We start from the raw sequence: 22515 nt of genomic DNA, 5'->3' as shown, positions 1-22515 counted from the left end.
CTTGTCCCTTATAAGCAGCAAGACAGCTATCCTAACAAGCACATCTTGTATTCTAAGTCCTTCTTTTGGAACCCCATCTGCAATCCAAAATATTTAAATGTTTCCTGACCAGCAAGAGGGTAAAGGAGAAGAAAAAGGAGAAACTAAAGCCTATAAGAATCATAAACCACTAATTTAAAGAGAAATATATTATCTTCACCTGAAAATGTTGGCGAGTCAGTGATATCTTCAGCTATGTGCGACAGAAAGAGAGCTCCATAACTGTATGACAGAGATTAGAACATGTCAGTACATATTATCTGCAAATTTCAGACAAATCAAGTGGAGATCACTAGGGGAGGTTATTCATTTAGTGAAAATTGTGATTGGGAAAAACTTTTCCAGCAGAAATTGGAGCACTAGGTACGTCTATTCAACAAGAGACATACAAAATTAGGAATTTGTCGAAATAATACCACATCATCATAGATGCACAAGAAGAATCTGTTGTTCTTTTGGGGGATAAATTATACTGTCACAGTGATGTTACTTTATTTTTCAACAAGTCTAAATTACCTATAGTTGCCATAACATAACATAGCTTTGAAGACGTTATACCACATCAAGCTGACAAAGCATCAAAATTGTAGGAATTATCGAATTAACATTTGGTGGGAAGGCACAGGACCAAATGTTCCATCCACAAGTATCTCAATTATTCAATCGGTATACTCAGATGCATAAAATATCTGGGAGTGAGACAGAGAGAAGGAGAAGAGTAAGAAGATGCATGATGAGCAACTTTTGAGACCAGAAAGAGGTAGTGGTTCAGAAATAGAAGGCAAGTTAGGTCTACCCCTCACTGGCAAACACATTTAGTTGAGAGATCACGTTACTAATAGCCTAAGTTAGAAGATTGGGATATATACAACTTGAAAGTTGATGTATGCACATACTCTTTAATTTCTTCATAAGTTTTCTGCTTCAATCGTGGAGTGAATTCTGCCCAGTCAAACTCACCAACCCCAAATCTGTCAAGAAGAGAAGTTATCTCCAACATTTTCAAGTTTTACATGCACAAAAGATACAAATTTAGAATGGTAGAAAGTCGGTGCAAGAACAACAACTATAACAACAGCAACTACGTCTCAATCCCAAACTCAATGGTAGGAAGTTGTGAGAGGAAATTATAAAGCAAAATGTAGCAGAAAAAGAATACAGAAAAAACAAAACCTCATCAAAATTTGAACAAATGCTGCCCTTTGGTTTTGATTGAAGCCTAGTACTCTAAATGATCTTCCTTCTCCTTCCATCAAAGGGTGCGATTCAGCAGAATCCACTGTCAAAAGAAAATATATTCTTCACTAAGATATCATAGTATATTAGTCTTAACTGAAATTCAAAAATGAGATTGAAAACCCATATCCCACCGCGGGCTTTCTTTCTGTGAGCCTTTCTCACAACTGGCGCTCCCAGTGAAGCTGTCTCACCATCACTCGAATCAGCTTCAGCTTCATAGTTGTCATCCTCTCCATCAGTGCTCACGTCTTCCAGACCAGCAAGATCATCATCTTCGACAGACACCATCTAGGAAGAGAATAAGATATAAAATGGAGAAATCAAAAAGGAAAAGTCGCGAGAAATGGCTAGATTAGCATGTCCAAGAAAGAGCACATACCAGAAATTATTGAAGAGCATGAAAGAAAGAGGCACGAAACAGTGTTTAATAGGCCATCAAACTCATTCAACAGAATAAACGACAATCAAACTCATTCAACAGAATAAATGACAATTGAATAAACATGCAAAGGACAATTCACACCTGCTTACGGCTCCTCTTTCCCTTTCCCATAGCATTGAATTCTTCAACTTGATGCACTTCATATTTATCTCGTAGCAATTCTTCCCAATAAGTTGCTCTCTCAGAATTGTTTACAGTTGCTTTATTCTCCATAGGGGCTGGTGGTGCTTCCTCTTCTGCTGTTGCTTCTGCTTCTTCAATGTACTCAAAATTAGCTACCTGAGACATTCAGCAGCTTATATCAACAAATGAAAAAAGAAAAGCCAAAAATGCAGCTATGAATTTTTAAATTATAGCAGTTACCCAACTAAATCAGAAATTTAGTATATCAATGGTCATAACATTGTTTATTCATTATCCTTACAGAAAAGCATAAAAGCCATCAAATTTATTTCTTTCTTATCCAAAGCCAAATATTTATGAACTTTTTTGTCCTTACAAGCAAGCAAAAAAAGTTAATTCAAGGCCACACTGAGTAGGTGTTGAATATAAGAGTTTCACAAACTCAGCCCCACATTAAACTTGGAAGGACCTGAGAAAATCTACCAGAGTATCTAATACGTGTACATTTAAGAAGTTGCACCAAAAAGTCAATCAATATAAGTATCAGTATTATCAAAGGCGAAAAGCGCAAAAAGGCTCTAAGGTCTGTTGGGGCTTTAAGCGCAAATAAAGGCAGATGGAGAAAAACTACAAATATGTATGTGTAGTCCAAGACTTAATATTTATAAACATGAATACCAAATATATGGACAAAGAAATTGAAGAAAGTTTACAATAAAGTGAAATATCAATCGTTTAGTGTCGCCTCTTCCGGATTACGCTCGTTAGCAAGGAAAAGTATGCCTTAGAACCTTGATGACTGCATTGAAGCGCCCATTAAGCGAGGCGAAGCGCTCAACATGTTGTGAGCCTCGCTTCTGGGCTTAAGCGCGCCTTTGATAACACTGATAAGTATTTGCATTTAACTCTATCAACTTGCACTAGATCAAATTTATTGGCTACAACTCCAAACTGCAAGTCCATATGTATAAGAACTACTTATCCTGGATAGCAAGCCTCAATGGAACACCTGAAAAGGAGTAGCGACCTTGTGGTATTTGATAAAACCGATAGAATGACCCAATCACATGAGAGTTGCCAATTCCCAAAATTTAGCGCAGAAATATCAAGTTCACACTGACCAGGAATTTTCACTATAATAGCCACAGTCCTGGATCTGAGTTGACATATTCTTTTTGAAATTTACATGAAATTAAACATAAAAACTCGAAAATAACAACTAGCTGAGATTACTATCATCAGTCAAAATATATATAGTTATTTTGGTGATCAATTATTTCAACCTATATATTTATCTTCAGAAAGATGCCTCACCAATACAACTAATGATATTATGCTACAAGTTAAACATGTTGACAAAAAAGAAGAAGCAAGTATACTTCATGAAAAGTGTCTTCTTTCACCACTAATCATAACTTGCTTTACAGTTTAACTAAATTCGTTCATTTAACATGTATTTATTTCATTCTTTTTTCCTTTTTCGGGGGAGTAAATGTACTTAAAATCACACATGTATTTATTTAACTTTTAATGCATTAAACTTAGCTACTTTAAGATTGTCAAGCCAGCATTATTAAAAGCAATAAGCGGCCAAAAAGACAAAAACGAAGCAACAAGACTCCTGGCGCTTGAGAGAGACGTGCATGTTTTCCGTGGTGAAATTACAAACTTAAAAAGAAAAAAAAAGAAATAAGATACCTTACATATATGAAGTTAGTGCTTATAACATCATCACTATAATTATCATTACTACCTTCAAAATCCAATACATAATAACAATATATTAATCCCAAGTCAATTTAGACATCATTAAAACATAAGTAGAAGTAAGTTGCTCCGACACGGCAGTTTAGGTGCCGCACCCATGTCGACACGACACTAGTATGGGTGCGGGTATGGGATCCATACCGGATCTTATCACACAATTTTGGGTACTTTGACCACGACGGACGGAAAAATTTGAGACGAGATACAATTTGATTCCCGAAATCAGAACCAAAACTAGGGTAGAATATAGCTTACCGTATCTAGAATATCAATCCTTTACTTATCTACAACTTGTGAATGAAAAAGAAATCCACACTTTACAAACTATACATAAGTATTCCTCAAAATTTCTCATAACTTAGAGATTTTTTTATTTTATTTTTTTTGAATTATTTTGAGTCGGATCCCCGCACCCGTATTCGTACTAGGATCCATGTCCCCGAATCTAAGAATTTACATCTCGAAGGATCCAACCTCTAGATCCGCACTAGTGTCGGACACCCGCATCCGTGTCCGAGCAACTTAGAGTAGAACAAGCCCAAAGAAGAATCATTGCAACATTAAGTTTCAGTTTTCAATTTGCCAACCACGAAATAGAAGTAATTCACAACACTCAATTTCATATTTAATTACTTTAGTGAATCTGGCTATAATTCGCTTCAATTGCAAGTCATAATTCCAAAAAATCAATTTATGATCTAAAATGCTAGAGGAGATATAAACCTTAAAAGCCTTCAGAAATGAATCGTCCTCTTCATCATTCACTGCAGCATCTTCATCTCCAACTTGCTCACGATCAAGTAATCTAAGAATTAATAGAATGAATAAATTACTTAAATTATACATTTTATAAAACATCATAAGTACTAAGGTACTCCTTCCACCCAATAAATTAGACCCATTTCGACATGCGCGTAATCTAAGAGTAAAATGTTTGAGTAAAATTATTACATTGACTTTGGTAGAGTCGTGTTAAAATTAATTGTTTAAAATGTGAAATGTTGAGCACATAGAAAATTCATAGAATCAATATAGAAAAAATATAACTATTACCTTCTTCTGGAAAAGAATGGTAGGATTAGGAGTACGATGGAGAAATAAATCAATTTTTAGTTCCAAAGCGTACATTGATTCCTTTATAACTCAATTTAAAAAAAATACTAAGGAATACAATACACGATTTATTATAATTAGCAATATATATAAAATGTAGGAAAAATCACAGTAAAAATTAAAAAATAAAAAACCGTTTCACTCCCCCAAATAGTTACAGCGCCATAAGAAAATAAAACAATAGGAGCAATAATTTGTATTAATCTTCTCTCTCAAAGGAGAAATACTAGCCATTTAAGGATTAGGTCAAATTTTTTGGACGCATCAAAAGGTCCAACTAATAAGATAGAGGGAGATGTCCCATATGCAATTCAAAAAAGTTACATACCAAAATTATATTTTAAATGAAGAAAAAGTTAAGAAGCCATTTCAGGTAAACAAAACTTAAATATCTATTTTTTTATAAGTAAAACTCACCTATCTATTGCAGCATCATCATAATGAATTTGCCGAGATTTCCCAGCCTCGTCATTTTCATCAGCAAATAACTCTTTTGACCCATACCTTATGATGTCATCAAGTTCTTCCTGCATTAAGGAATCAATCAGAGCCACCTCACATGAATATGAATGGGCATCTAATAGGCAGTATTATATCGAAATGTTGAGCATCCACAGAAGGTTTTAGATATCTAATGTTGATATTATAAATGTTCTGCATTAATAAGAGCCATTAGATTTGATTTGATTTAATTGCTCTAGTTATGCCTAGATTAGAGAATGTAATCATTCCTATAATCAATAATCTACCAAAGTTGGGACATAATAATCTACCAAAGTTATGACATATGTAATCACAATAAATTTCTGACCGAGCAAGGGAATAATCAAGTCTTTTTCACTTCACTCTTTTCATCATATTCTTCAAGTATACGCTGCTCACTGGAAAGTCTACCGGGCTGCCAAAGGATCTATAAAGACCAAAATATTCCCAATGATTGTTGCAAATGTTCGTTCTTTCATCAGTCTTCTAGCCTCACTACCCCGCTAGAAAGACTCGAGAACCTAGCGAACAATTTAACTAAAGCCCATCACCAAACCTTCACAATCGATTGCCACATGTCAATCAATCTCATGGACTTCAAATTTGATGACTCGCTTGAAGACGGTGATCCATCTAGCCACAATCTATCCACTAATCTTTACTCTCTCTGCTCCACATCATTAACTTGTGACTTCTCAAGTTTGAAATACATGTTTCCACAATTTTCTCTCTTTGCAACTTGCACCAGTTGATTTCTAAGAGGTCAACAACCTTAACAGGTTATATCTATCTCACTGCTTGTTTCGATATATATCTTCAACTTCTCTACAGCTTTGGTTTGACCTGCTTCTATGTTTATCAACTTTTTGTTGTGTGAGATTATTTCTCTTCAGACTCGTCTTCTGGTGTTTAAATCAGCGTCCTTTGGTCCTTCATTAGTTGGAGTCACAAAAGATACTGCACAATTTTTCTAATCTAATGTTATATTTCAACTGAAGTCTTTATTCAGAAGACCTTAGTTTGAGTGTAGAGCCAAGTGTTTTGTTGTCCATTTTCCTTCAAAAGAAAAGGACTTCACTAAATAAGAATCTTATCTGATTCATGTCCTTTAAATGTAAAGTTCCATGTAAGCCTCTGCATTCTGCCAATGTTGCTCCAGGGGACTGAGCTAGGATGAAAGATCAAGGGATTGATCATTTAGAGGAGTGCGCCCTATCCATGTGTCATACCAAAAAGGTACTCCCTCCGTTTCAAAAACTTAAGGGGTAAAAGGTTTGTGGGGCCATGACATTTGTGTGGCTATAAAAGCTTCTCATTAAGGGTAAATGGGTAAAATAAAGAGTTTAAAGTTGAATTATTTCCAAATTTAGAAATGTGTCATTTGTTTTGGAACAGACTAAAAAGGAAAGTACCACCTCATCTAATATGAAACGGAAGGAGTATTAGTTATTTGTGGCTTGAATTATTTCCTTGTATTTTTAGGAAACCCATAATCCCTATAGGTTTAGGAAAACCTATTGTCCTAATAGATTTGGAAAAGGAAAACCTATAGTCCTTGTCAAATTGGGAAACCTTTCTCTTATATGTTTGGGACCTTTTGGGATCTATATATAGGGGTTGTAGTTGGAAATCCTAGAGATTGTAGTGTGTTTTTCTTCTCATTCATAATGGAAAACACTCTTTGCTTTTGCCCCGAGGATTAGGCTTAGCCGAACCTCGTTAAATCCTTATGTTGATTTTTCTTCTCTATTTGTTTTGTGTGTGATTGTGTGCTAGTTAACCCACGATATTCCGCAACAGTTTTGTTCTGCCATTTCTTAAGCTATGCTCACTTCTCGCAAAAATTCATGCCACATCTGCTTATGCTTTTCTAAATAATAAAACCATATGTTACTTTGACAACTTCCATGGACCATTGCCCTTCCATTCCATTCTCTAGCACTAACATTTCCCCATAGAAATTCTAGATCAATCTTAAACTTCCAACGCCATTTCATCTACAAACTTCAATTATACTTCCTCAACTCTTTGATGAAACCTCCATCAATTGAAATTGATCAGGAAACTCGAATAGACAAGGCTAAAATCGAAGGTGTGCTTTATTGCATGGCTAGCAGCGAGGAGAGTGATTTTGACTGTTGAAAATCTGCGAAAGAGAGGAATTACACTTGTTAGTTGGTGCTACATGTGTAAAAGCTCAGGGGAAGAAGTTGATCATCTTTTGTTGCATTGCCCTGTGTCCTAGGCTTTGTGGAGGGCAATCCTGAATCTTTTTGGTGTTCATTGGGTGATGCCAAGCACTGTAAAGGAAATATTATATAGCTGGGCCGGTTTCCGTCGAAGAAGAAAGCAAAAGGAGTGGAAGCTCGCCCCGTTAGCTCTCATGTGGATAGTTTGGGGGGAGAGAAATAGGAGAGCTTTTGAGGGGATTGAGTCTCCTTTTTCACATCTTAAGAATAGTTTTTTATCTTTGATCGCTTTTTGGTGCACTTATATAGCCCCTACTTGTATAGAAGATTGGGCGTCTTTTGTAGAGAATCATGTTCAGATGTAGATTCTCTACTTTTTGGTATACTTCCTGTATAAGGGAGTTCTCTCCCTTTTGAATAATACAATTTACCTTATCAAAAAAAAAAAAAAAAAAAAACCTAGGGTAAAATTCAGCACAAGGGTTTCACTTGGGCATTTTTAAGGAAACCTTGTTTAAGTTGTTTTCTGTCTTTCAAACTATCTAGGAGACTAGGTGGGCGGGTTCTAAGGCTAGGGATGACGGGTTTAAGCCGTGGTACTTTGGAGGCTTGAAGTATAAAACGGATCTCAGAGAGTAGGTGGTGGAGATTAAGAGGGTGGACTATAGGTTGATGGCTATTAAACTGGTTCTTAGAAGGCTTACTTTCAACGTTATTAGTGCTTGCGCACCTCAAGGGGGCTTGGATAAGGAGGTCAACCGACATTTCTGGGAGGATTTGGACGAGGTGGTGCATGGTATTCCATCTTCCGAGAAGCTATTCATAGGAGGAGATTTCAATGGCCACCTCGGGACCATCTCCCGGGATTATGACGATGTGGATGGCGGCTTCGATTTTGGAGTTAGATACGAAGGAGAAACCTTGTTGTTGGATTTCGCTAAAGCCTTTAATTTGGTGATAGCAAACTTGAGTTTCCAAAAGGAGGAGCACTTGGCCACCTTCCAGATTACAGTGGCCAAGACCCAGATTGATTACTTGCTTCTCAGAAAGAGTGATAGAACGGTATGTACAAATTGCAAGGTTATCCCAAACGAGAACCTCGTGACCCAACATAGGCTCTTGGTTATGGACTTGGGGATTATAAGGGAGGAAAAAGAAGGTTGTGTATGGTCAACCTAAGATCAAGTGGGAAGCTTTGACTATGGAGAAATCCCAGGAGTTGGGAGGGAAGCTAAGGATTATGGGGCATGGCCGAGTAGTGGAGATGCCAGCAGTATGTGGACCAAGATAGCGAATTGCATCAGAGAAGCAGCTAGAGAGGTGCTAGGGGTCTCAAAGGGCTACTCTGGGAGGCACAAAAGAGACTGGTGGTGGAATCGAGAGGTCCAAGGGAAAGTGGAGGTCAAAAAAGCGGCATATTTGAAGTTGATAGAGAGCAAAGACGAGGAGAAGAGGATGGAAAAGAGTGGTACAAGACGACTAAAAGGGAAGCGAAGCTAGCGGTCATGGCAGCGAAGACAGCAGCATCTGGACGCTTGTATGAAGAACTTAAGAGTAAAAGCAGGGACAAAAAGTTGCACAAGCCAGCCAAGATGAGAAAGAGGAAGGCCCACGACCTGGACCAAGTGAAGTGCATCAAAGACGAGGAAGGAAAAATATTGATGGAAGAGGCACATATCAGACGAAGATGGCAGACGTACTTTCATAAACTCTTGAACGAGAAGGGGAATAGGAATATTGTGCTGGGTGATCTAAAGCACTCCGAAAGTCACCAAGATTTTTGGTACCGTAGGCGGATAAAGGCCAAGGAGATGGAGTGGGCTATGCGTAAAATGAACATGGGAAAAGCGACCGGGCTCAACGAGATTCCGATGGAGTTTTGGAAGAGCACGATTAATGTGGCTCACAGGCCTATTTAATTATATTTTTAGGACATCTAAGATGCCCAAAGAACGGAAATGGAGTACAATGATCCCGTTGTACAAGAACAAGGGGATATCTAAAACTGCAATAATTACAGAGGTATCAAGCTGCTAAGCTATAGTATGAAAATTTGGGAGAGGGTAGTGGAAATGAGGGTGAGGAGGAGAGTATCTATATCCGAAAACCAGTTCGGATTCATGTCGGGGCAATCAACCACAGAAGCCATTCATCTCATAAGGAGGTTGGTGGAATAGTATAGGGTGAGAAAGAGAAACTTGCACATGGTGTTTATCGATCTAGAGAAGCACACGACAAAGTCCCAAGAGAAGTTTTATGGAGGTGCTTGGAGGTGAGAAGTGTCCCTGTAACATACATTAGGGCGATTAAGGATATGTATAATGGAGCTAGGTCCCAGGCAAGGGCAATAGGAGGAGACTCGGGATACTTCCCGGTCATGGTGGGGTTACACCAGGAGCATAACTTAGCCCGTTCTTATTCGCCTTGCCGAAGGAAGTATTGACGATGCAGCACATTCAGGGATAGCTTAGATTGTTCAAACAGATAGTAGTGTGACTTGTGTCTCCCAATCTTCAACCTCTGAGTCTTGGGTCATTGATTCAAGTGCATCGGATCATACTTCTGGTAACAAATCTCTTTTCACTACTATTTCGTATTCTCGATCTCTTCCAAGAGTCACAATGGCCAATGGGTCTCAAACCATGGCAACTGCAATAGGTCAAGCAAGCCCAATTACTTCCTTACCTTTAGATTCAGTTCTTTATGTCCCTAATAGTCCTTTTAATCTCATAGTTGTTAGTCGCCTAGCCAAATCACTTTAATGTGCCGTTTTATTTCTTGATGATCATGTTTTTATACAGGAACGCAGTACAAGGAGGATCATTGGTACCGGGCGTGAATCAAATGGACTTTATTACCTTATCCTTGCTAAATCACATGGACTCACATTTTGTCTTCTATCACCAACTTGTCCTGTTACCGATTCACCAGCTTTATTACATAAACGGTTGGGACATCCCAGTTTGTCAAAACTTCAGAAAATGATACTTGGTTTATCTCACTTGTCAGCTCTAGAGTGTGAGTCATGTCAGCTCGGTAAGCATACTCGCTCTCATTTCCCTCGACGTATTGATAATCGAGCAGAGTTACCTTTTACTTTAGTCCATTCAGATGTTTGGGGTCCTAGTCAAGTCAGTTCTACATTAGGATTCCGCTACTTTGTCAGTTTCATTGATGACTATTCTAGGTGCACCTGGATAGTTTTGATAAAAAAATCGATCTGAGTTGTTTTTTATTTTCCAGACCTTCCACGCTGAAATTCAAAATCAATTTGGGGTTTCTATTCGCACATTTCGTAGTGATAATGCCCGAGAGTATTTGTCTTCCCCATTTCAGCAGTTTATGAAATCTCATGGGATTATTCATCAAACATCTTGTCCGTACACATCTCAACAAAATGAGGTAGCTGAAAGAAAGAATAGACATCTTATTGAAACTGCTCGTACCCTACCCATACAATCTCATGCTCCGTTGCGCTTTTGGGGGGATGCAGTTCTTACATCTTGCTATCTTATTAATCGCATGTCATCTTCAGCTATCCAGAACCAAGTCATGTTTCCCCACTTACTTTTGTTCTCTCTTCCACCGTATGTCTTTGGAAGCACTTGTTTTGTCCATAACCTTACTCCAGGAACAGATAAGTTAGCTCCCCGTGCTCTTAAGTGCGTATTTCTTGGTTTCTCGAGAACGCAAAAGGGGTATCGATGTTATTCTCCTGACCTCCAGCGGTACCTTATGTCTGTTGATGTTACCTTTTTTGAAACTCAATCATACTTCACAGGTCCAGGTAATCACTTAGATATTTCTGAGATACTACCAGTCACTTCTTTTGGAGATTCAGTCACTATCTCCCATCCATCTCCCTCTACATCTCCCTCTACATCTCCAGCTCCACCATCTATAGCTCCCGTTCCACCATCTATAGCTCCCGTTCCACCACCTATAGGTCCAGTTCCTCCACATAATCCAGTTCAACCTTCTACAGCTCTGCCACTCTTGACTTATCATCGTCATCCACATCCAGCATCAGGCCCAGGTGATTCACGTCCTGCATCAGGTTCTGCACCTACTGTGGACTTGTCTCCTCTTAGTTAACCAATTGCACTCTGCAAAGGTGTACAGTCCACACTTAATCTTAATCCCCACTATGTTGGTCTAAGTTATCATCGTTTGTCGTCACCTCATTATGTTTTTATATCTTCTTTGTCCACTGTTTCTATTCCTAAGTCTACAGGTGAGGCACTATCTCATCCTGGATGGCGACAGGCTATGATTGACGAGATGTCTGCTTTACATGCGAGTGGCACTTGGGAGCTTGTTCCTCTTCCTACAGGTAAGTCTACTGTTGGTTGTCGTTGGGTTTATGCAGTAAAAATCGGCCCAGATGGCCAGGTTGATCGGCTTAAGGCTCGTCTTGTTGCAAAAGGATATACTCAGATTTTTGGGCTTGATATACTTTCTCTCTTGTGGCTAAAGTAGCATTTGTTCGTCTTTTTTAGTCCATGGCTGATGTACGTCATTTGCATCTTTATTAGTGAGATATTAAGAATGCTTTTCTCCACGGTGATCTTGACGAGAAAGTTTATATGGAGCAACCACCTGGTTTTGTTGCTCGGGGGGAGTTTAGTGGTTGTGTATGCAGATTGCGCAGGTTATTATATGGCTTGAAACAGTCCCCTCGAACCTGGTTTAGTAAGTTCAGCACAATTATTCAGGAGTTCGGCATGACTCGTAGTGAGGCTGATCACTCTGTGTTTTATCGGCATTCTGCTCCGAATCTGTGTATTTATCTGGTGGTTTATGTTGATGATATTGTTATTACTGGCAACGATCAGGATGGTATTACTAATCTGAAGAAACGTCTCTTTGAGCACTTCCAAACTAAGGATCTGGGCAGTCTGAAGTATTTTCTAGGTATTGAGGTTGCTCAGTCTAGCTCAGGTATTGTTATTTCACAGCGAAAGTATGCCTTAGACATTCTTAAGGAGACTGGAATGATGAGTTGCAGACCTATTGACTCTCCTATGGATCCGAATGCTAAGCTTCTGCCTGGACAAGGGGAGCCTCTTAGAGACCCTACGAGATATAGGAGGTTGGTTGGAAAATTGAATTACCTCACAGTGACTAGACCTGACATTTCTTTTCCGGTGAGTGTTGTAAGTTAGTTTATGGATTTTCCCTGTGATAGTCACTGGGATGCAGTTGTTCGTTTCTTCAGTATATAAAGTCAGCTCCAGGCAAAGGATTACTATTCGAAGATCGAGGCCACGAGCAGATTGTTGGGTACACAGATGCTGATTGGGCAGGATCACCTTTTGATAGACGATCTACATCTGGATATTGTGTTCTAGTAGGAAGTAATTTGGTCTCGTGGAAGAGCAAGAAACAGGATGTAGTTGCTCGATCTAGCGCCGAAGCCGAATATCGGGTCATGGCTATGGCAACGTGTGAGTTTGGGTCAAGCAGTTGCTCAAGGAGTTAAAGTTCAGAAAAATCAGCAGGATGGAACTAGTGTGTGATAACCAAGCTGCTCTTCATCTTGCGTCAAATCCGGTGTTCCATGAGAGGACTAAACACATTGAGATCGACTGTCACTTTGTTAGAGAAAAAATACTTTCAGGAGATATTGTTACAAAGTTTGTAAAGTCGGATGATCAACTAGCAGATATTTTCACTAAGTCTCTTACTGGTTCTCGTATTAGTTACATGTGTAACAAGCTCGGTACATATGATGTGTATGCAACAGCTTGAGGGGGAGTGTTAGATATATACATAATGTAGTCTTGTCCCACATTGGAATAGGAGTAGTATGTCCTTGTATAATATAGCTATAAATAAGGACCTCTTGTATTGTATTGAACACACAATATCAATATATCATATTTTCTCCCGTGCCTTCTCACAGTACCTAAAGGCATTTGCTCTTCTCATAATCAACATCTCATTTACATACTTTTGAGTTATTGTGTTTTCCCATCCTACTATATGTTTCAGTCAACCTTGTCTAAAGTTTTTATATGAAAAACTGTTAGTGATTCATTGAAACAATGAGATGCCATGATAGAGCCGGATTCTCTTCATACATGTAATACTTGTGAATAGGTCTGTCGCCGAAGGACAGGTCTGTTATTGGCTTTCACTGGCTTTTACTTTTGCTAAAGGATACACTCAAATTATGGTTTAATTGTAGAAACACATTCTCTCCAATTAAAACTACACCACATCATCTGACTGCAAATCTCGTTGACAACAACGCATCAAAGAACGCTTCATCAGCTGGCCATTAAGAAGAATGCATTTGTATGGACAGTTAACCAAGGAGGTATAACAGAACCCACTCCAATTAAAACTATACCACATCATCTGACTGCTAAAGATTGCCATTTAGATTCAAAAGCACATCAATTGCCTGACTCCTGTAAGTTTTATTAGTTTCCGACATTCGCAGATCCAGAAATTTTCACAAGCAGATTCGGCCGAAAACTAAGATAGAACCTTCGTACTGGCCTAAGCACGATAGATGCGGTTTTAAAATTTTAGCATAACTTATTTCCTAGCCTCGATAATATTTGCATTACTGACATTTCGCAGTAAAATTATCACTACAAGAAAACATACAGAAACTTAATCCATAAAATAAAATTTAAAAAAAGACCAAATTGTATATCTCAATGAAAAGTTTTTGACATTTAAACTTATAATAAACTAGGTCAATTGTTCTTTTTTAAAAAGACAGACCGGAAATTGCTAGTAGTATAGAACCACAGAAAACAAAACTACCTATCATTTAAAAAAAGTTACTGACATCAAATAACATAAATCGCAAATTAATTTCCTAGTATTAATAATATTAGTTCCCTTTTTACCCCAAAAAAAACAGAAAAAGAGTGGGAAAAAGAGCTCTGTAGAGTCTTGAACCCTGGGAACTGAGAGAAAAAAGTACATGGGAATGTTGACCACCGGGTTTGAACACAGAACCTTAGTGTTACACTGAATCTGCTTGAACCACTTAAGCCGTGACTCTGGAAGAGTTCGCTTTCTCAAGCGGATTCCAAAATAACATTTGTACAGTTCCAAAGAAAAATCCACATATGAAAATGGAAACAATATTCAACCAAGCAGATTCAGTTGAATCCACTTGGTTGAAGGTAGATCTGCCCCTGGTCTCCAATCCAAAACAGCTTCACCACAAACTTACGAGTTATACATGGCAATCCATCTATCCAACCAGAAACAAGAGAAGTAGGAGACAGTGTCGAAGAACACCGTGTTGAGCTGTCCCACATCGGTAGGATTTGAGGTCCTTGATCTCCGATATGGTCTTGGGCAATCCTCACCTCATAATCTAGGTTTTGGGGTTGAGTTAGACCCAATGTCCATTTAAACCTAAAAGAAAAACCTCATATTTTTTGTACGTTTATAACAACTCACTTTGGAATGTGAGTTGCATGTTGTACAAGTAGCTTGCACGCAATTTCAGCCATGCCCCAGAATTTTCTCTTTTTAACTTCCACTGTATTAACTTCCCAATATCAATCTGGTTCACTAACAAGGACTGGAAAAACAACTTTTTAAGGGTGTCTCAGTCTTTCCCCACACACTTTTGAGCTATGATGATATGCAACCTCCCTTCATCACATGGTGACTGGTGAAAAAGTGCAGACCAGACTGTAATTGTACGAGGTACTGAAAAATCACAGCCCGATTGAGGGGAGAAGTAGGACCTTATTCTAAGATGTCTAAGATATCAACCTTATATACCATTGAATTTGTGTGGTCCTGATGTACCATTAATTCAAGCTTGTGAATACGTTACCTGATTGATGTTTTGAGCTTTGAGCCTTCCAACAACAAGATGTTCTAAAATCATTTTCTTCTTAGTCATCTGCATCATTCTTTCTTCAATGGTTCCTCTTGTTATGAGTCGGAAGATCATCACCTGCAACAGCCAAAAGTATAAGCTATCAATTCATATATACAGGTCGAATTCACTAAGCAAAATCATATGACCTCCATTTTGGCTTGGAAATGGGGACTAAAAGGTTTATAATCATTTGGGTGAGAGGTGGAGGTTGGGGGAGCAAGATTTATAACCTTATTTGTTTGTCCAAGCCGATGAGCTCTAGCCATTGCTTGCAGGTCAGCATGGGGATTCCAGTCACTGAGATAAACATCCAAGTAAGAGATAAGCTAGTAATCACAGGCATCTGGAAAATAAAGTAGCAGGAGTTTGTTTCCCCAAACACACTTTTGTTTTGGAGGAGAATTCCTGAAATGGACAACCAGTTTGAAATTCCACATGGAGAATCTAATTGTCCATATTGTTTTAGCTTCGTGCAGATTCACTTTTCTATATGCTTAACAAATAGACATTTATCACAATTAACAAAGTACTTACCAAGAGAATCTTATCATTCTTCTCAAAGTTCTATTCCTAATCTATACTATATTAAAAGCACGAAGGCCCTTAGCGAAATGTCGTTCGACTGTTTTACCTTTAAAAAATCGACTTTACACTAGATAAAATTGTAATTTCAGTTGCCTTCCTAATATTTAGGAATAAACATTCAATCACCATTTATGCTAATTTTCCTAAAGTTAGAACTTTAAAATCAACTAGAATTAATTTGTTAATCTTTCCTTATTAGATTGTATTACAATTTTATTTGCAATAGGAAGACGTGATTTTAATACAATAAAGACTTTTGTTTCAAAGGAAAAAAACAATACTCTCTTTTTACCACGTCTAATCTCCATATCATTTGTAGGATTTTAAATTAAAACGTTAAAAAAAAAAAAAATAATCAAGTACACTACTAAATTGATTAATTTCTAGAATACATAATAACTTACATATTGTTCTATCTATCTATATTAAATGCACGAAGGCCCTTAATGAAATATTATTCGCCTTTTTTTATCATTTAAAATTAAACTTCACATTAGACAAAATCGTAATTTAGTTATTATCGTAATACAGTACTTTGAAATCAACTAATTTGGTTATAAAATATTTCTTGTGTTAAATTATGTAGGAAGTCCTAATATTTAGGACTTTAATATAAATATTAAAGAAAGCTCGGTGCACTATATGTGCGGGGTCCAGGTAAGGCCCAGACCACAAAGATCTATTATCATTTACTTATATTGTTTGGGAGAAATAGCAATATTACATTGTCTTAACATAAATATTGTTTGGGGAGAAATACCAGTATTACCTTGTCCTTTGCTTATATTTGTTTACGACAATTTTTATATGAAATATGTTTGAACTTATAATTCTAAGGGGAGGACACTATATATTCTTACTATTAAATTAAGATGTATGTACTTAATTAACTATTTTTCTAATAATTAAATATAATTTTTAAATATTATGCGAAAACATCGATGAAGAGAAAAAGATGTTATTCGAGTAAGAAGGAGTTTAAAAAAGTATCTCTATTTTCTATATCATTGTAAAGGCACGAACCCAAATGCAAAAATAAATAAATTATTTTTTTAATTTTTATTCAATAATTCAAATATATTATTTAATAATATTTACGTAATTTTTTAAAATTATATACTCATTGATATAGCTACCCGCGCAAAGCGCGTACTCTAAGACTAGTTTACTGACAAAAAGCTCAGAAAGTGTATATAAAGCAATAAAGATTGCTCAAATCGCTCTAATACTCTTGTGCCACATTTCTACTTTGGTATAACAATATAGAGGTAAAGGAGAATACTTGCACTGCTGTTCATGCACATAATGCAACATTAAGGGCTCCAAGGACCAAGTAAAACCCCTCGATTCTTGCTGAAGCCGGTCTTAGTTTCACAAATGAAAGAGAAACAGAGGGAAACTCCTTAAAGATGATAAATGAAGAGCAACACAGGTAGTTTTCTTTTATACTCTTACAGGTTGTTTTTGTTTTATTTTCTTACAACCTCCAAAGAGCTGGGATTTATGGGAAGGGTCAAGTGATTCACATTCCCGTGACAGAAGGATGAAATGGCAAATATTTCAAGGCAGGAGAGTTAACAAAAATAATTGGCAAATCAAAAATAAAAGGTATTCCCATTCCAGGGGCAAGAGAGCTAATGCACTATCACCTACTTTTAAGGAAACGAAAGAGAAGAAAGAAGAGTAGACCAATAGACCAACATGATAAATTTCCATAGACTAGAATATGTAACAACTTGACTAATCATAGCATCTTAGTTCTCTCTCAGCTCAGAGACTTGTTTGTTTTAATCAACCAATTCAAGCAGAAGTAGGTTCTCCGAAAACTTTCACAACAACAACAATCCAGTATAATCCCACTTAGTGGGGTCTGGGGAGGGTAGTGTGTACGCAGACCTTACCCCTACCCTGGGGTAGAGAGGCTGTTTCCAAATAGACCTCTGGCATCCTTCCCTCCAAGAACTTCCCACCTTTCTCTTGGGGAGACTCGAACTCACAACCTGCTTGGTTGGAACTCACAACTTTCACAACCATTTTCCTAATTAAGGGATGTTCTCCAACATCAAATTATCCAAGACCACACGTCCCTCTTAGAAGGGGTCTCAAAAAGTTATAGACCTATGTGTGTACCCCTTGAGAGAGTCATGCACTAGCTTCATTATTTTAATAGCAAATCTTTCAAAGATTTTGAGTAAAGCCAGAAAAAAAAAAGCTAGTGCTCGAAAGCTATGTTACTAGGACTCTCCGAAAATGTGACCGGATACGTGTCGGATCCTCCAAAAGTAGTGCATTTTTGAAGGATCCGACACGGGTGCGGCTACATTTTGGAGAGTCCGCGCAACATAGCTCGAAAGACAATCTGTAATACAGGTTCCAAGGAAAAAGGAAGCTGTTGCTTCCAGTGAATTGACCCATAAAACTTCCTTCGAAGAAGTTATATGAAGAGTAATTGATCTGGAAGGTTAATACACCGAAAGGAAATCCTATAAAATCACCGCCATCCTACTCACAACCACGTTCATTGCAAACTCCAAATTGCTAATGACCGCACTATTTTGTTAAAGGCACTCTCATCAAACCTAATGAAACGAAAGTATCATCACCAAATCTACCAAGACGAGAAATGTGATCTTCTACTCAACACATAATAAGCCTCCACCAAACCACTCATCATATGTCCTAGGGCTGGGCATATATTGGGTAAGACCAATAACCCGAACCGTTAATTGTTTATTGGGTTATCGGTATCGGGTTATTGGGTTAACGGTTCGGTAACGGTGTAGAATTTTTCACTAGTGGATTATCGGTTCGGGCCTCGGGTTGCCAATTCTGTTAATGGGTTAATCGATAATCCAATAAGAAGTAATAAAATTATGACTTTACCCTTAAATATATACATATGCTAGGGCTTCAGTTCATTTTCTCCTATTCTTTTTCAGCCGCACTCTTCAGCTGCTTCATTTTCATTCTTCATAGACCTTACTAGTTACTCCTAGCATAAGTCTTTAGTCTTATACATTAGGCTTTTAATTTCTATAACAAAATTCATCTTCATATTGGTATTTTTGACTGTTAATGATTCTTTATTTTTTTTATTTTCGTTTCTTAATTTTGTGAGCTCACGTTGTGTAGCCTATAACAACTACCAATTTCTCTTCGCACCTATCAATTCTCAATCGACAATCTTCATCAGTTTCGGGATATTTTGAACATTATTCTTTTGTACAGTACGCTGAGCTTTGACAACTCCAGTGAATTGTCTTCTCTTTTCTGCTTAACTCTAGATTGAGTTATCTTATCGGGTAAACTGATAACCGAACCGATAATGATCGATAACCGATAACCAATATCTTATCGGTTCGATTATCGGTTTATCAAATTTGTAAACCGATAACCAATATGCTAAACCGATAATATTCATAACCGAACCGAACCGACCGATGCCCACCCCTAATATGTCCTGAAATAAAACGGCTCAGTATATCAACCAGAGGGGAAAAAGGGGGGAATCACCTTTCTTACAGCAGTATATCAAGATCTAATTCCAGGATTGATCACAAATCAGGAGGCACTAGGAAGAGCTCTCATCACTTTGTTTAAGAATTCTCAAAAATTGTTTATTATAAATATCCTGTAAGCTCGTCATTATATCATACGCCTTGAAAAATTCAAGAACACCAGTATCTTCAATATGCCTCTAAGATCATCGACCTAATTCAGTGGCAATCAAGCAACAACTGAGCTATGTTTCAGTTCTAAAAGCAATTTCAAGCACAGAATAGACAGGGCCAAGACAGGAAGAAGCATCAAGGAGAGGTGTTCAAGCATAACGTTTTGGTGTATTCCTATCCAAATTTCCATGAAACAAGAGGTGAATAGAGTGAGAGTTGAATAAAATGAAGGAGTATTGTTAACACATATTGTCAAATACTATATAAGAAGCCTACATCTCATACACTTGATATGGGATCCAAAACAATCCCCTCACGCACCCAAGGCTAGACATCTGAGAATGGAGTAACATAGCATGTGTGGCTCATAATTAGGTAGCTCAATATCAGGGATGGATCTGACTCTACAATGGTATTATGCTAAGAGTAGACATTGACCTAACTCAACACCAAAACTGGCTCATGAAGTAAGAATCTCACATATTATATAAAGAGACAACAGCATGTACGCTTAAACAATGTAGGATCTAATATCCTCCCATATGCCCAAGACTGGAAATTACGAGAGTTCAGTAACATAACACCATTGATCTGCCGATAATACCATGTTAAGTAAAATAGACATCAAAACTAACTTAACCACAAAAGCTAGCTAATGTGATGAAGATTGTTCAAGACCGCATAAGGAGACCACTCACCAAACGAGGAGATTATAGGTGGGATTCTAACAAGTGAAGAAATATAAGATAGAAGAGAATATACTGAAGACTTAGAGGGTGTTTGGCTAAGCTTATAAGCTGGTCAAACTAGCTTATACGCACTTTTCGGCTTATCTACGTGTTTCGTAAAGTTAAAAGTGCTTATAAGTAAAAAATAAGCCAAAGGCCATATTCATAAGTGGTCAACCCAGCTTATGAATTTTTAGCTTATAAGCACTTTAAGTTTGACCAAGATTTTTACTATTTTATCCTGAAAATATTCCTTTTTAGAACAAAACTCCTACATCGATTGACTATTTAACCTAACCCCTCCCCTCCGGCCTCTTCAAGTTTGCAATTCTCATTGATTATTTAAGACAAGCAAATTCTCTATTCCTTTGCATATTTGTATCTATGTGATTGTGTATTAATTTTGGAACTGCATATAATAAATGAGGACATATCAAATTTTTGGTGTATTGCTTTCTAAGTGTTGCAATGATTTTCTCTTCAAATATTTTGCTCTCTTTAGGTTTATTTTTTATTGAGAAATTTTTGTAAATTTATTAATTATTATAACTTATGCTTATATGCTTATCATAAAATAAATTATATTTATCATAAAAATTATCTTATTTAAGCACAGTTGTATTTAAAATAAAATGACAAACAGAATATTTTGTATTTGAATCGATCTGGGATCTAAAATTTTGAAGAAATTATGCCCTAAAAAGTGTAAACAGTTATAAGGTTATTTAAGTCATTTTAACAGAAAAAGAGCTTAACAGCATTTTATTATCAAATACTACAGCAGCTTATTATCAATTTCAGTACTTATATCCAAACACGTAACTACTTATTTATTAAATCAGTTTCAGCACTTAAAAGTGCTTTTCAGCACCTAATGCTTATCAGCTACTTCAAATCAGCTAATCCAAACGGGCTCTTAGTGATTTGATGAAATCACATTAGTAAATATATAGTATTAACTACTTGCTAATTTGACAATAACGAACAAACAATTAATTTGTTACTATATGATGTGTATCCTTTGAGTTAGTACAGATTTTGTTATATTTCTCAATACTATATTAAATAATAAAATATAACTAATATTTATTAAAATAATATGATATATTAGATCATTATTTTATAAGATTAATATTATGTCAAATTATCCGCGCATCGCGCGGGTTCTAACACTAGTAATATTCTAACACGCACCCTCATACTCAAAGTTGAGAAACCAACTTGAGTTTGTCCATTCTAGAAGCATAAGAAAGTAAATATTGTCGAAAAATATGCCAATAACACATGGATATCTGGTTAGTAAAGCTCTAGTTTTTTCTGATAACGTAAATTATATTAATCAAAAGGGAGAAAACTCTCGTATACAAAAAGTATACCAAAAAGTAGAGAATTTACAACAAAACATGATTCTCTACAAAAGTTGCCCAATCTTCTATACAAGTAAGGGGCTATATGAGTGCACCAAAAAGCGATCAAAGATAAAAGGTTATTCTTAAGATGTGAAAAAGGAGGCTCAATCCCATCAAAAGCTCTCCTATTTCTCTCCCCCCAAACTATCCACATGAGAGCTAGCGGTGCGAACTTCCACGCCTTTTGCTTTCTTCTTCTATGGAAATCGGCCCAGCTATATGACATTTTCTTTACAGTGCTTGGCATCACCCATTGAACACCAAAAAGATTCAAGATTGCCCTCCATAGACCCGAGGACACAGGGCAATGCAACAAAAGATGATCAACTACTCCCCCTGAGCTTTTACACATGTAGCACCAATTAACAAGTGTAATTCCTCTCTTTCACAGATTTTCAACAGTCAAGATCACTCCCCTCACCGCTAGCCATGCAAAAAAGCACACCTTCATGGGCACCTTAGGAATCTAGATCGAGGAGTATGGAAAAGTGGCCTCCTCTCTCACCAACATACTCTAGTAAAAGATTTACGGTGAACAAACCATCGCCACGCAACCCCTATCTCCAAGAATCACAAGATGGTTGGGGCTTGTCTTGCCCATATAGCAGTGCCAACAAATCTTGGAGCTCCACAATCTCCCAATCTTGCATGTTCCTTCTAAATGAGAGGTCTCATACTACCCTCCCCCCCCCTTCATGCTCCTTGCGAATCTGTTCGACCGTCAATTCCTTCTGGTTTGAACCTCTGAAGACGTGGGAGAAAGATACCCTCGGAGTATCCTCTCCACACCACCTATGATTCCAAAAGCTGATTCTCCTTCCATCTCCCACCCTGTAAGTGATGTTGCCATTGAAGGCTTCCCA

At 37.3% G+C, this 22515-nt stretch overlaps 1 protein-coding gene across 3 annotated transcripts in view; it reads right to left on the bottom strand.

Annotated features, from left to right (window-relative positions):
- Positions 1-22515, bottom strand: part of LOC107798074 (CHD3-type chromatin-remodeling factor PICKLE) — a 62457-nt gene that overhangs the window by 12363 nt on the left and 27579 nt on the right. For all 3 annotated transcript variants that reach the window (XM_075249971.1, XM_075249970.1, XM_075249976.1), the window contains exons 17-26: positions 15490-15556; positions 15212-15334; positions 5141-5250; positions 4334-4415; positions 1802-1999; positions 1410-1566; positions 1213-1318; positions 936-1010; positions 200-261; positions 1-77 (exon numbers count right to left, since the gene is read on the bottom strand). In XM_075249971.1, the coding sequence (XP_075106072.1) occupies positions 1-77; positions 200-261; positions 936-1010; positions 1213-1318; positions 1410-1566; positions 1802-1999; positions 4334-4415; positions 5141-5250; positions 15212-15334; positions 15490-15556 (1057 nt within the window). The remainder of the gene's footprint in view (positions 78-199; positions 262-935; positions 1011-1212; positions 1319-1409; positions 1567-1801; positions 2000-4333; positions 4416-5140; positions 5251-15211; positions 15335-15489; positions 15557-22515) is intronic.

The sequence above is a fragment of the Nicotiana tabacum genome, chromosome 1 (assembly GCF_000715075.1).
Source record: "Nicotiana tabacum cultivar K326 chromosome 1, ASM71507v2, whole genome shotgun sequence".
NCBI lineage: Eukaryota > Viridiplantae > Streptophyta > Magnoliopsida > Solanales > Solanaceae > Nicotiana > Nicotiana tabacum.
The sequence above is the reverse complement of the archived record's forward strand: the minus strand, read 5'-3'. Positions and strand labels throughout refer to the sequence as shown.